The sequence below is a fragment of the Marmota monax genome, unplaced genomic scaffold (genome assembly GCF_021218885.2).
Source record: "Marmota monax isolate L192 unplaced genomic scaffold, Marmota_monax_Labrador192_F-V1.1 WCK01_AAM20220418_F8-fsc00163, whole genome shotgun sequence".
NCBI classification, from domain to species: domain Eukaryota; kingdom Metazoa; phylum Chordata; class Mammalia; order Rodentia; family Sciuridae; genus Marmota; species Marmota monax.
Genome location: NW_026693660.1, coordinates 563,528 through 578,304, shown reverse-complemented (window position 1 = coordinate 578,304; position 14,777 = coordinate 563,528). Strand labels below are relative to the sequence as shown.

General features: G+C 42.3%; 1 protein-coding gene across 2 annotated transcripts in view; it reads left to right on the top strand.

Moving 5' to 3' along the window:
* Positions 1–10,081, top strand: part of LOC124103263 (chromatin remodeling regulator CECR2) — a 147,121-nt gene extending 137,040 nt beyond the window's left edge. For both annotated transcript variants that reach the window (XM_046459778.2, XM_046459777.2), the window contains 6 exons: positions 737–1,125; positions 1,965–2,093; positions 2,271–3,117; positions 5,564–6,986; positions 8,147–8,258; positions 9,565–10,081. In XM_046459778.2, coding sequence (XP_046315734.1) covers positions 737–1,125; positions 1,965–2,093; positions 2,271–3,117; positions 5,564–6,986; positions 8,147–8,258; positions 9,565–9,570 — 2,906 coding nt within the window. In that variant the 3' untranslated portion in view covers positions 9,571–10,081. The remainder of the gene's footprint in view (positions 1–736; positions 1,126–1,964; positions 2,094–2,270; positions 3,118–5,563; positions 6,987–8,146; positions 8,259–9,564) is intronic.
* Positions 10,082–14,777: the final 4,696 nt, after the last annotated feature.

The following is a 14,777-nucleotide window of genomic DNA, read 5'->3' as shown; positions in this document are numbered from 1 at the left end:
TGTTTCTCATTCTAGAGACTAGTCTAGGTTTACCTGGTCCTCTTCAGCACAAATGGGGAGAACCTAGATGGAGCCCATTCTTTTTTGGGGGGGGGCAGGGGGATAGCACTGGGGTTGGAACCTGTGCATGTGGTCCTCTTACATGTTAGACACATACTCTGCCAATGAGCTGCACCCCAGCTTGTCATTTTTAAGTCATTTTGAGAAGTCAGCATAGTATCTATTTAATACTAAAGAATAAATGGCTCCAGGTACTCAAACTGGGTTATTGATGAATTAATTAACAATGCCAGAGTTTAAAAAAAAGATTCAGTGATTGTATTTAATGAGTTCAGTAATTTAGCTTTAAAAATTAAATTTTCAATGGTTTGAGGTAATTAGCCATACAACTTTGAGCTTTTTATGGGTAGAAGCCATCTCTTACTCATCTTCTAGTCATAGCTCTACAGAATATGCCCCCAAAATGAGTTGGAACAAATAGTTGCAGTTTTTATTGTTAGTGGAAGAATTTTGTTTTTTTTTTTTTTTTTTTTAAAGATGTAGTTTTTTTTTTTTTTAGTTTTCTGTGGACACAACATCTTTATTTTATTTGTATGTGGTGCTGAGGATCGAACCCAGTGCCGCGCGCATGCCAGGCAAGCGCGCTACCACTTGAGCCACATCCCCAGCCCAAGAATTATCTTTTGTGACCTATAAAATCTATACGTGGTAGTTAGTCCTCGTCTGTTCCTTATAGAGTATACCAAGATGTCTGATAATTTAGAGAGATGTTTCCATCGGGCAATGATGAAACATTTTCCTGGAGAAGATGGAGACACGGATGAAGAATTTTGGATCCGAGAGGATGAAAAGCGGGAGAAGAGACGGAGTCGGTCTGGTCGTAATAGTGGAAGCCATATTTGGACCCGCTCTAGGGACTCTGAAGGGCCCAGCAGGAAGCAGCAGCCCATGGAAAATGGAGGAAAATCATTGCCCCCTGCACGCCGAGCTTCTTCTTCAGGGGATGATCAGAGCAGCAGTTCTACTCAGCCCCCTCGAGAAGTGGGCACTTCAAATGGCCGAGGTTTTTCCCGCCCTGTGCACTGTGGTGGAATGCCCAGCCAAGCACCTCTTTTAAACCAAATGGTAAGGAAGAGCTAAACTTTTGTGATGATTTCTCCAAGCTAGTGAACTCATGGGAAAGTAAGGGCTATCCATTTCGCACTTCTTACAAAGTAATTATATGGATGATCTCCCCCGCCCTGCCCCATTGAATTTATTTCAAATCCTCTTCTCTTTTAGTCATTTGAATCACATATTCTCAGTGTGAGCAAAAACAGATTTTAAAAAGACTAGGCATGGTGGTATATGCCTGTTTTCCCAGCTACTAGGAGGCTGAAGCAAGAGGATTGTTTGAACCCAGGAGTTCAAGACCAGCCTGGGCAACATAGGAAGACTTCATGGAAGAGACAGAAGGATGGAGGGAGAAAGGTTAAAGCACAGAAGTACATAAGCTATGCAGTGTATCTGAGATGTTAAAATCTTATGACAGGGTGCAATGGGAGATGAAATGGGTAAAAAAGCTCTGTACAGGGGCAAAAAGGATGTAATTTTAAAAGATGGTAAAATAACATTTTGTTTTTGTTTTGTGGCACTGAGGATTGCACCTGGGGGCACTCTACCTCTAAGCTATATCCCCAGCCCTTTTTGAGTTTTGAAACAGGGTCTTACCAAGTTATCCCAGCTGGCCTCAAACTTGTGATCCTCCTGCCTCAACTTCCCAAGTAACTCACATTAATAGACATGAATACCTGGCAAGAGACACCATTTTAATTTTACTCTGTTGGAGAGGGAACCTGCTTTAGGGTCAGGAGCTAGTTCACTCTAGGGAAGTATGTACACTAGCAAACTTTAGGGAACTCCTTGCTCTGTGCTTAATATCCTTGTCTATTTTTTTCTTCCCTCCCTTTGCTCACTGCCTCCAGAGGCCAGCAGTACCAGGAGCATTTGGCCCTCTTCAAGGATCAGAGCCCAACACCTTCTATGGTCCCTCTCGAGTCCCAGAAGCACACCCAGGAGAGCCCATGCAGCAGCATCAGGCTTTTTCCATGCAGGTAAGGAGTCACCTCAGAAACCATAGCTGCTACAGGTCCCACAGCATGTTTCAGAAATAGTGTCTTCTCAGGTTAAATTTAATTAATTATCTTCTGTGCAGAAGAGACTGTCTCTATAGGTGAAGCATGTTACAAGTGACTGGTTAACTTTGCTCACTTTATTTTTTCTGTTGCCAGCCTCCAGTTGGAATTAGTAACCACCGAGGACCCCAGCTTGGCACTCCAGAAGATAAGCAGATGTGTGGGGGGCTAACACACCTTTCTAACATGGGATCACATCCCGCCTCCTTGCAGCTTGGACAGATGAGTGGCCCTGGTCAGGATGGAAACATGTATCCCCCAGCTTCATTCCAGCCAGGATTTATTCCTCCCAGGCATGGTGGGGCTCCAACCCGACCAGCAGACTTTGCTGAGAGTTCAGAAATTCCTCCCAGTCACATGTATCGATCCTACAAGTACCTGAATCGTGTACACTCTACCGTCTGGAATGGGAACCATGGTACTACAAATCCAGGACCTTTGGGGCCAGATGAGAAGCCCCACCTCGGGCCAGGACCCGCTCACCAGCCTCACGCTCTTGGTCACATGATGGATTCCCGAGTAATGAGACCATCTATACCCCAAAACCAGTGGACTAAGCAATCAAGCTTTCTACCTCATGGTGTTCCTTCTTCAGGATATATGCGACCACCTTGTAAGTCCACTGGTCATAGGTTGCAGCCACCTCCAACCCCAGCACCAAGTTCTCTATTTGGAGGGCCCTCCCAGACCCTGCGTGGGATGCAAGGAGGGGACTCTATGATGGACAGCCCTGAGATGATCGCCATGCAGCAGCTGTCCTCCCGTGTCTGCCCACCAGGTGTGCCTTACAACCCCTGTCAACCCACTCCCTCCCAAGTACCTGGCCCTTTTCCACAGGTAGCTCATTCAGCATCAGTAAGCTTGTCAGCCCCCAAACCTGCCTTGGGCAACCCTGGGAGGATACAGGATAACAATGAAACACAAAAGCCTGAGAATGACCAAGGTAATGTATATATTGTTACTTTTATCTGACTTTTGGGTTTTTAAGCTGTAAATTATGAGTAATCTTTTCACACACAATATGAAACCATATGTAAACACATTTCCAGTCTCTTTCCTAAGCTACTTAAGTTTGAACCAATCATAGTATTCCTTTTGGTCTGAAGATCTCAGCATGATAATAATGATCATCACACTTATAGGTGCTTCCTGTGTGACATTCTTTTTGAGACTTTGATTTGTAATCATTTAATTCTCAGAAAAAGCCTTTGTAATATCTACTATTAATATCCTTATTTTTATAGATGGAAAATTTAATTCAGAAATACTAGATTATTTACTGTCTTAAGTGATAAAGAAAGATTTGAACCCTGACAAGGCTAGATAAACATTCTTCCTGTTATCTACTGCATCTCTCATATCCTTCAAAAAAACTATCTGGAAAGTCACCATTATGAAATAAGTTTCAGTGTCTAATCATTTCTATCCTCTCCTTAGATACATGCCTGTATGTAGTAAAAATGAAGCACAGTGAGTTCTAGCAAAGCTTGAAACAGTTTCTTAGAAATGCCATTTAAGAGAAGTAAAGAGTAAACTAGAGAAGAAAAGTTAAAAAGAATCAGAATCCTTTGTGTACTTAATGCTGACTTCAAGGGTAGAAGTGTAGTATACATTTTTGTAATTTTCTTCAGATGTGAGTAGAGGGTGGAGATACTTGAACATTCATAAAAAGCTGATGAAAAGTTCATGGGACATTGATGCTAGGGCTAGAACTCAAACTTAACTTTGAGCATTTCCTTCTAGAAAAGGTCCACTTTGTGAATAGCTACAGACGAATTTTCTAATACAGGTTTCAGGTGTGTCTGCAAGTCAAAGGTTTGAAATAGTATCATTCATGACACTTTAGATACAGTCTGTCCACTAGTTGCTGAGCTTTGTGTTAATAAAAAGTATAATTTTTTTTATTTTGTTGCTCAGTTTGTATCTTTTTTCCTTAAGGCCAGCTTTAGTTCACTGATAGCCTTAGGCATCTTAGTAGTTCTTTATAAGTCATTATGGGGCTGGGAATATAGCTCAGTTGGTAGAGTGCTTGCCTTGCATACATAAGGCCCTGGGTTCAGTCCCCAGCACCCACCCCACTCCCTCTCCAATACACACACAGTCATTATGAGATGGGTGCAGTGACACAGGCCTGTAATCCCAGCAGCTCAGGAGGTTGAGACAGGAGCATCACAAATTCAGTGCCAGCCTCAGCAATGGCAAGGTGCTAAACAACTCAGACCCTTTCTCTAAATAAAGATAATAAATAAAATAGGGCTGGGGATGTGGCTTAGTGGTTGAGTGCCCCTGAGTTCAATCCCTAGTACAAATTTTAAAAAAAAGTCAATATGAATCTTTAATCTTGTCCTTTAAAAGTTTGTTTTTTAGGGGCTGGGGATGTGGCTCAAGCGGTAGCACGCTCGCCTGGCATGCGTGCGGCCCGGGTTCGATCCTCAGCACCACATACAAACAAGGATGTTGTGTCCACTGAAAACTAAAAAAAATAAATAAATATTTTTTAAAAAAAAAAAAGTTTGTTTTTTAGAATCAGATTTTGATCTTGCTTGGACAACAACTCTGTCCTAGAAATATCATGATCAGATATGTATGTGTGTGTATATAAAAACAAAGTTCCTCTGTTATTCATCATGTTAATGGTTTGCTACCATAGTGAGGTAAACAATCTGGGGTGTAATTGAGCATTCAAGACTAATTTGATTGAATTTATTCAATTTCTCTAATATTCAAAGAATGCCTTTCGAGTTTTTTTGATGTGGGCCTCTTGTTCGAAAAAAGGGATGGGTTGTTGCTCAGAGTGTGCTCAGCATGCTCCACCTTTTGTTTGAGCACTGGGTATCTCATGCATTGGACCTATACATTGTGTCCGTTTCTAGAACCTCTCACCTGGGTACCCATTCTAATTATTACCACGTTCTCCTTCCATAGTTCACATACATCTGCCTGGAGTCTGTAAGCTCCATATTCTCTCAGTAATGTGCCTATGATGTGGGGTATTTCCATTTTGGTGCATACCTTTTTTTTTTTTTTTTTTTTTTAATATTTATTTTTTAGTTTTTGGCAGACACAACATCTTTGTTTGTTTGTGGTGCTAAGGATCGAACTCGGGCCTCACGCATGCCAGGCAAGCACGCTACCACTTGAGCCACATCCCCAGCCCTGGTGCATACCTTAATGTTAGATTCTACCTGTAAGTCCATGAAAGGGAGCATATAGATCCCCGATATCCTGACCTTTTCCAGGGACTAATGCTAGCTAGCTGAGGCTTGAATTGCTGTCCTCACCTCAACCCTGATCTTCCTTATTTTGCATACTTTTTATAACTACCTCCATTCGTATTGTCATTGCAGCTACTTAGTTATTTTGTTCTCCTTTTTGTTTTTTCCCCCCAGGAGAAGCTTTGCCTGGACTTGAAGAGAAACCAGCAAGCGTTGGTGCTTCAGAGGGGGTATACCTTAAACAGCTACCTCAACCTACACCTCCCCTGCAGGCCGACTGCACCAGGCAGAGCTCACCAAGAGAAAGGGAAACAGAGGCCACAGAGCTCAAAAATGACACATTGGAATCTGCAGACAACTGTAAAACAGCAAAGGGCAAGAATACCTGGACCTCAGACAGCAGCTATACCAGCCCAGCTGCCCAAGGCTGTATGAGAGACCTCTCCACAATGGCCGACAGAGGCGTTCTTCCTGAAAATGGAGTCATTGGTGAAGCATCTCCTTGTGGATCAGAGGGGAAGGGCCTTGGTGGCAATGGTTCAGAAAAACCAGTCTGCCCCAGAGGCAAAACATTGCAGGAGACCATGCCCTGCACAGGACAGAATGCAACTACACCTCCATGTGCAGACCCCAGTTTAATGACAAGCCCTGTAAGCCAGTTTTCTCCCTTGTACATGCCTGGCCTAGAATACTCTAATTCAGCTGCACATTACCACATCAGTCCAAGCCTGCAAGCCTTGGGCCCTATGATGGGGGGGAAATCCTCGGTATCGCATCCTCAGCATTTCTCTCCCAGGGCCTTTCAGTCTAACAATCCTCACCCTGGGATCTTTCCCCGATATCGCCCTCCCCAGGGAATGAGGTATTCCTACCAACCACCACCTCCACAGCCTTCCTACCATCATTACCAGCGAACTCCTTATTACACTTGTCCACAGGGCTTTTCTGATTGGCAGAGACCTCTCCACCCTCAGGGAAACCCAGGTGGCCCCCCAGCAAGTCATGCCCCTCACCCACGGCCCCTTTTCTCAGATAAAAATTCCATGGCTAATCTGCAAAGCTGTGAGACACTGAGTGCTGCCTTAACTTCCCCAACTCGAATGGATGCAGTGGCTGCTAAAGTTGTCCCACCTGACAGACAGAATCCTGGTCCAGAGGAAGAAAAGCTTGATGAATCTATGGAGAGGCCAGAGAGTCCCAAAGAGTTTTTAGATCTGGACAACCATAATGCAGCTACCAAGCTACAGAGTTCTTTGTCAGCCAACGAATATATTTATGGAACTCCTCCTACACCTCTGAGTTCAGGGATGGGATTTGGTTCACCTCCTTTCCCACCTCATGGTATGATGCTACAAACGGGGCCTTCTTATACACCACAGCGGCCAACCAGTCATTTTCAACCCAGGCCATATTCTCCTGTGGGTGCTCACCCACCCCACCATCCAGGGCCTGCCCAGCCTAATGGCCTCTCTCAAGAGGGTTCTCTCTATCGCTGCCAGGAAGAGGGCCTGGGCCACTTTCAAGCAGTAATGATGGAACAGATTGGCACTGGAAGTGGAATAAGAGGATCCTTCCAGGAAATGTACAGACCATCAGGGTAAGAATGTGTTGAATGTTTTTCTTATTCTCTAAAAGAATAACAAATGTTAAACTATGCCTATCAGAGGAAGTTAAACATGTGTGATGTTAAAGTTCCAGGTCTATCCAGAATTGAAACAAGTCAGATACTCTCTCCTAAGACTTCCTCAATATATTTGTATTGGTACCACTTTTAAAACCCATTGAGGGCTGGGGATGTAGCTCAGTAATAGAGAGTTGCCTACTATTTGTGAAGTCTTTGGTTTAAACCCCAACAGGAGTTGCAGGACGGCTCAGTGAGGTGATATGTCATCTGGGAACATTTCAAAATAAATGATGTATAAAATATGGGCACTTGAAGTTATGAAGTATAGTTATTAAACTAGTACCTTTCAACTTAAAAACCAGTGTGCCCCTCTCCCCAACCATCTTCTTATCATTACACCCTCTCTCCCTATTCACATTTTGCCGTATTTGCTTTATACATCTTATTTTGTTTTGTTTCTGAACCAGGATCCAACCAAGGCTTATGTATTTATGTTTGTTTGGTTTCTTAATTTATGACGATTATGCTGTCTTTGTTTTGTTTTTCAAAGAGTCCAGGCCTTGTGTAGTGTGTCCCAGATTCTGGATTCAAGTCAGTATTTCCTTTTTTAAGATTAATCACATAGCCGGTGTGTGAAGAAGTCTACAAAGAGGGATATCTTGTTAAATAATGTAGACCTTAGAAATTTTTCCTTGGAGCCTGGTGCAGTGGCATATACCTGTAATCCTAGTGGCTCAGGAGACTGAGGCAGGAGGATCACAAGTTCAAAGCCAGCCTTAGCAATGCTGAGGCACTAAGCAACTCTGTCTCTTTATTTAGAGACCCTGTCTCTAAATAAAATACAAAATTGGGCTGGGGATGTGGCTTAGTGGCCAAGTGCCCCTGAGTTCAATCCCTGGTACCAAAAAAAAAAAAAAAAAGGATGAATCACTTTTGTCAGGAATATGCTTCTCATGGGTGTACTTCCTATTATGTTATGCTCAGATATATATAATGTCATTTTGTCCCATTATTGATGATTCCAAGTTGGATCACCTGGGTAATTAAGCCATCCCTTCATGATTAAAGTATGTTTTCCTTTGTAATTAATACATCTTCATTAATTTTTACCTGTTCTTTTCCTGTGGCTACAGAATGCACATACATCCAATCCAGTCGCAGTCCTCATTCCCAAAGACCCCAGCACCAGCAGCATCACCAGAACAGCTGCCACCACATAAGCCCCCAACACTTCCTCTGGATCAGGTAAGAATCACCAAAATTCATAGCTTTTCTTATTCCTCAAAATGTGGGAAATATATAATGACTTTCATATCCCTTCTGCAAAATGCTTGGGACCCAAAGTCCCAAGTTCAGAGTTTTTCAGATTTTGGAATATTTGCATAGGGTTTACCAGTTAGGCATGACTAATCCAAGGTGCTCCAAAATATAAAACTTTCAGCATTATGTCCATTTTCTTTTTAATTTCATCCTGGCATATAGCTCAGTGATAGCACTTGCTTATCATGTGCAAAGTTTGGGTTTGCTCCCTAGCACACACTGAAAAAAAAAAAAAAAAACTTTGGAGCTTAGAGCCTTTCATATTAAGGATCCTCAATCTGCACATGGTCTCATTGCCATTCTGAGACTGCATTTTTAAAAATTATTTCCTTTTTGCCATGTTGATAATAGAACCCAGGGCCTCCCGCAGTTAGAAAAGCATTCTAACACTGATTTGTATTCCCAGTCCCTGAGTGTTGTGTTTTTTGTTTTGTTTTGTTTTGTTTTTGATACCAAGGATTGAACCCAGGGGCACTTAGGGTCTTGATGAGTTGCTTAGGGCCTCGTGAAGTAGCCAATAAGGATGGCCCTGAATTCAAGCAATCCTCCTGCTTTAGCCTCCCAAGCTGTTAGAATTACAGGCATGTGCCACTACACCCCGCTCCTGAGAAAATATTTTAAGGTGTCTTGTTAATTCATTTACAATAGGCAGCCATGTGAAACAAATCACTCAGGCCCTGATCCCAGTCCTTGGCATTGGGGAAGATTGGCTACAGAGTCCTCAGATGTTGCTTATCTACTATTTCCACATACCCCTCTTTCATAATCTTGTGTGGTAACCAGCTGTTTAAGGAGTATTTATTTAAGGAGTATCAATTTTTCCACACTGCCTTCCCACATTTCTTTTGCCAAAAATTGCCTGTTTAATCCTTCCCACCTATTCCTTTGTGTGAGACTGGTCAGTCAGGTTTTGAATAATTGTGGCTACCTTTGAGTGCTGCTTCTCTCTCACACACTGCTGAGAGTTTGTGTGTGCAAAAACTATCTCAATCTTATCTGTGGCCCCATAAAGAAACTGAGCAGCTGTAGTAGCACCTTCTAGTATGCACAAAGTTCTATAGCTTCTAAGTATAGGGGCTCAGGTCCAAATCAGAGATCTAGTACCTGAAAGTCAACCCTCTGTAGCTGTGTAGGCAAGCACATACAACTCTTTGATATGTTTAATTTTCTTAGACAATTGATACAATTTAAAATTTTTTTCTTATAAATGTCTTTATTCTATTCCTCTCAGAGCTAGTCCTAGGAGGAAATTGCCCCCAAGGAAGTGAAAAGCTGCACATGAAGACAGAACATGGAGGATTTGGGGAAATGATCCTTGCCCATCTCTATCCCAGTCACCCTGCTGTGCCCCTTCACAGTGAATTACACCTTGCCACCAAGAGCTGGAGCCATTCCTGGGCCTTAGAAGCATACTCACTCCATAGACGACTGACACAGAGCTTGCAGAGGTGCTGGGTCAGGGATCACTTGCACAGCTGACTGACAGTCAGGAAGATCAAGTGAACCTGGAGTTCATGCTGACTTCTCCAAATTCTGAGACTGTCCTTCAGGGAAAATCACTTTAAACTTGGGTGGGGGGCATACAAAATAACAGAGTGGTGCTTTTAAACTTTCGTGAGCAGCTAATCTCAGGTATATATTGAGGAAGGGACTACTTGTAGTATTAATGTTTTCAGAGCTGGGTCCAGTTTACACAATTTTCATGTTGCCTTTTAAAATAATTTTTGTTGGTGAATGTATTGTACATAAAGTGGGTAGGGTGGGTGGGAATGTGAAAGAAATGGAAGTCCTAACTGGTGGGCTCACAGCACTGGAGTGGTCTCTGTCTGTTTACAATCATGTCACACTCAATGCTTTGGGGAGCTGGAGAAGAGGGTAGGAAAGGCTTCAACTTGTCATATGTCAATAACTGTTTCCATGGTGGCTGACTGGCCCTTCACAACTAAAGACCTTCTTTCCAGTCAACCTCAGAGAGTGTAGTTGTACCTGTCCTCCTTATTGTTCGTTTCTTAGTTTGGGGACAGAGTGCTCTCCTGTGGCCCACCGGAAGCTTCAACCGAGACGACAGGCTCCTTTCACTCTGGTGGCCCAAATCTTGGCCTTGGGAAAATGGTGTCCCTTCCTGATTTGCCTCCAGCCCTACAAGATAGCTGCAAACCATTATCAGGAATTGGGATCACTAGAGTGCTTTACTCATTAGAAGACAAATGAACATCTTCACAGGCTTGTCGGGCTGTGATCTAGAAGGCATTACACAAGCTTTCTGGCACAAATCACGTTTTGTGAAAGTGACTACTCAGGTTTGTATATGTTAGTCTCAATAAAGAAATTGCACAGGTCTGAATAGAGAATATGTATTCTATAGTGTTACAGTTTGAATTTAGGAATATTTCAGTATATATAGTTTTTACTCATTTTAAATGAATCATAGTAAAATCAGCCATTGTGATTTTAAATAGCTATCAAGGACAGGTTCTTGGAAATCATTTGTTGTTATCTGAGGTAGGAAACAATTTTACAGTATTAAATTACTTTTATTACAGTTTTAGGAGTTACACTGGATTTCTCGTGTTTAGCATTCTGTATTTTATGTTAGCTGAGATGTCACCAAAGTTAGGACCCATGAATATCCCATAAAGAAAAAAACTAAGAAAACACCCTGAAATTACAGGTCTTTGTAAAGAATAGCATAATTTAAGCATGCTTTGAGGATAATAGAAGAGTCTTCATAAAATATTAATCTGTCCTAGTTTCTTATGTATTCACTTGTGGGTGGAGTCAGTAGAGCCTTTCCCTTCAGTTTCAGCAGCTTTGATAAAACTGTAGTATTTATAGTTTGCTAAACAGTGTGCTCAGAGGGAAAGGAAACAGATTGGAAACATTCAGGTTAAAGAGACTGAATCGAAGACATCTAGTAGAATGGAAATTCATATCAGTAAGTGAACTAAGCTGGTGGTGTTGATTAGGGCTTAGGCAGAGTTGAGGGTGCGAGGGGACAGAACACAGATGCCTCTGATATATGATGCAAAAAAACACCAACTTTTCTTTAACAGACTTTCAGTTTAACTGTGGTATGTTTGCAAGTGGATTGCATCATGAGGTTGAGTTCTAATTTGATCCTTATACTTATCAGAAATCTAGCACTAAGAAGAGTCAAGAAGTTAGAAGATATGTGGATGGGCTTCAATCTGTCCTTGAGCTTATGTAAACTAACATGGTCAAAAAATTACGACTTCAGTTTCTGTGTTTGCAAAAACAGGAAGGAGGAGAATTAATTGGTGTGGGGCTGGTTAGGCCTGGTCTGGGCTCAGAGCATTCTGACTTCTCTTTAGGATTGTGGTCACTATAGGGCCTCTGCCACGGTGTTAAGCATGCTGCTTGAGGTGACCATCCTCCTTCTTTCCCCACTTCCAAATACCTGTTGCTAGAGAGATGCTGTGAACAGTGGAGGGGAGGGTGTCTGTAGTAAAACCTTTTAATCTCCTTTTTTAGAGATGAGAGAATTTAAGGAAGAGAATTTAAGGAAGGGCTATAGAAATTGAACTACTGTATTGAATTATAACACTGTGAACAAGAGCATCAGTGAAATGGTCAGCCTTGTTGCATCCTTTGTGGAAATTGGTTGTACATTACAGGGCTAAGTGCTTCATCCCTTATCTGGTATGTTCCCAGCTTTTACAGGTTTCTGAAATGCAGATCTGCTGAAAGCTGCCCACAACTGCCAGACTGTGGGAAAACACATGACTGAGCTGCTGTGAACTCCTCATCAACTCACCCGCAAGCAGGATCTTTTGTTCTCGCCTTTCTTCCTCCTCTAGCACTTCACTTTCCAAGTGTCTTAAGTAGATGCAATGTCTTAAAACAGATGCAAATACATTTGCCATCTTTTCAAATAGGGAAATGATGGTTATATGATGGTTATATGATAGTTAGAAAAGCATGTGTATGGGTGTCCTAAAAGGTTTAGGCTTGGACACTTCACCTTGTAGGCCACTGTCACCTTGTCAGTGTGACTACTCTCAGTGGTCTCCAGGAGAGCATACCTGAGACCTATGAATAATTAGAAATACCCTTGCTCCTGTTTAACCCTCATGACTTAACTTTATTAGGCTTGTTTATAAGTTACAAACTGTTTCTCCAAGGCCTAAGAGAAATAAAAGATCCAGAAAGAAAATTAGGGCCTTTGGAAGGTTTCTAGGTTATGTATGATTTTGTTTTATTGAAGTTTGTGGAAAACCTTAAGGCCTTTAGTCTACATTCAGTCTGAGCTCAGCTTTAAATGTCAGTTTACTCTAGCCTTTCCCTTGAAAGTGCTTCTTGTGACTAACCATTTGGTATCATTATCCTGTGATGTTTTTCTGACATGTTGTTATTACCATTTCTGCAAATAATATACTGCTTTTAAGACCTAATTTGAAATTTCACAGGAAGCCTCAATTTAGAGTCCGAAGGCAAGGATAATTTCGTGTCAGATTCCTGGCATGTTTCCAAGAAACTCTATTTTTCAAGAAATGCAAGCCATCTGGTTTGCTAGCATGATTTCCCCTTCTGTGTTTCTCTCTTAGTTCACCCCTTGGCCAGATTCTTCAGGGACTCCTATTGTGGGAATCAGTTCCATGTATCAGTGTAGAGTTCAGTCTTGGATGTTTCCAGGATATGATGTCTCAGCACATAGCTCTTTGTTTGACAGATTCTGCCAGGATGTTAGAATTTGGGTTGTGCATGTGGGGGTGTTTATTCCTGGGCTTGCATCACTGCTTAGGAACTACAGGTGTAATTGAGACTTGCTAGGTGAGAAGACTGGCTCCCCTTTCTTGTTTCAGTGGGCCAACCCACCATTCCGCCGTAGGACTCTGAGCCTTACCTTTCTATCCCTTTGGGAAAGCTGAATTGGGGTGAACTTTGCTGCATTCCCTCTCTCTCAGTTAACTGTGACACAAGCTTTGTCTCCTGGCTGGATGATGAATCCTCTCTGTGCTAGACACACATGGAGGGGCTTGGGTTGGACTTTTTACCTGGTCTCTTTCTCTTGTTCTCACTTAACTCTTAAGTAGAAATGCCTGATAACCAGCAATTGTCCTGCATGTGTTTTTGAAAGGGTTGGGTGGGTTGGGAACAGGGGTGTGGATATTGAGTAAGTTATTCAAACACTGACCTCTCGTCAGTAGACTGTGGCCCCTTCTTTTCCCCAGCGGGGTCTTGGGTACCTCACTCACATGCCTGGGAGTCCCATCCAGGCTCCACCAGCCTGCTGCGCAGTGTCGGGCAGTCTTTGCTCCCGCTGTGAAAGCGAAAGCCGTGTGAACTTCCCTGGCCAGTACTGGAAAGGGGAATACTATTTATTTTTATATTGTGTATATTTTGTCGTGGTCTGCTGATTGATTCCCTGTTTGACTGAGAGCGACATTTACCTCAATAGTTAGTTCAATATTGTGTGTTGGATAATTTTTTAAAGGAACTTTTTAAAAAGCTTTTTGATCCTTGGAGGTCTGTAGATTTATTTCCATATGAACTGGTTATTTTGTATAAAGTACATTCTTAAAATAGCAAAGCTCTGGTGTGTGTCCATGTGTCACTTTTATCATCAGGACAAATTCAGACTCCTATCATGACAGAGGTTTGAATCAGGCCACAATGCCATCACTCCACAGTGCTGTCCTACATCTCAATTCTGATTCGTTAAGAATCCAAGAAGAGATTGGGTGTGGGCGTGGGCCCACTGTAGGTGATAGTGGTGCATTCTCTGCACAGAGCTTAAAACCACCTGAAGATTTCCAAACAACCTCAGGAACAAAAATGCTCATTGGAGCTGGTTCTATAAACATCCATTAGGTGCTTTCACACACCACCCTCACATCGCCTCCAGCAAAGTTATGTACATGTGCTGTATTAATTTTAATCTCCTTACAGAATTAGGGGTGAAGGAAGGGAGCAACAGATCTGACTTGATAATGGGGAGCCAATGAGCAGCTCTAGCCTGAAGCCCTCAGGGAACTATAAGTGGCCAGAAGTGGGAGCTACCAGCATGAGTAAGCAGATGCTTTTATATTTGCCCAGTTTTGTTTTATTTTTCCAGTTTACGGGAGGCTTTCTGCTGGGATGCAGGTGCAGAGAAAGGAAGTAACCATATTTTCTAACTAAGGAGTTGCATCTCACATAATTTTTGAAACAAAAATTTCAGCCTTGAAGTCATTAGGAAGTCCCACATCTGACATACGATGTTGATCAATTTCTTTAATCTCACTTGATATTCTTAATGTTTCTCTCTGCATTGGAAGAGCAGGGCAAGTGGAACTTTTGCTCTGGCCTGGCTCTGTTCACTTCCATGCTCATCACTGGCTGAGACGCCCTGAACACCTCTATTCCCTCTGCACATTAGTGTCACACCCTTAAAACACATGTAAACTTTGCTTTCCTACTTTTGTATTCTCTAGTGGAATTCCT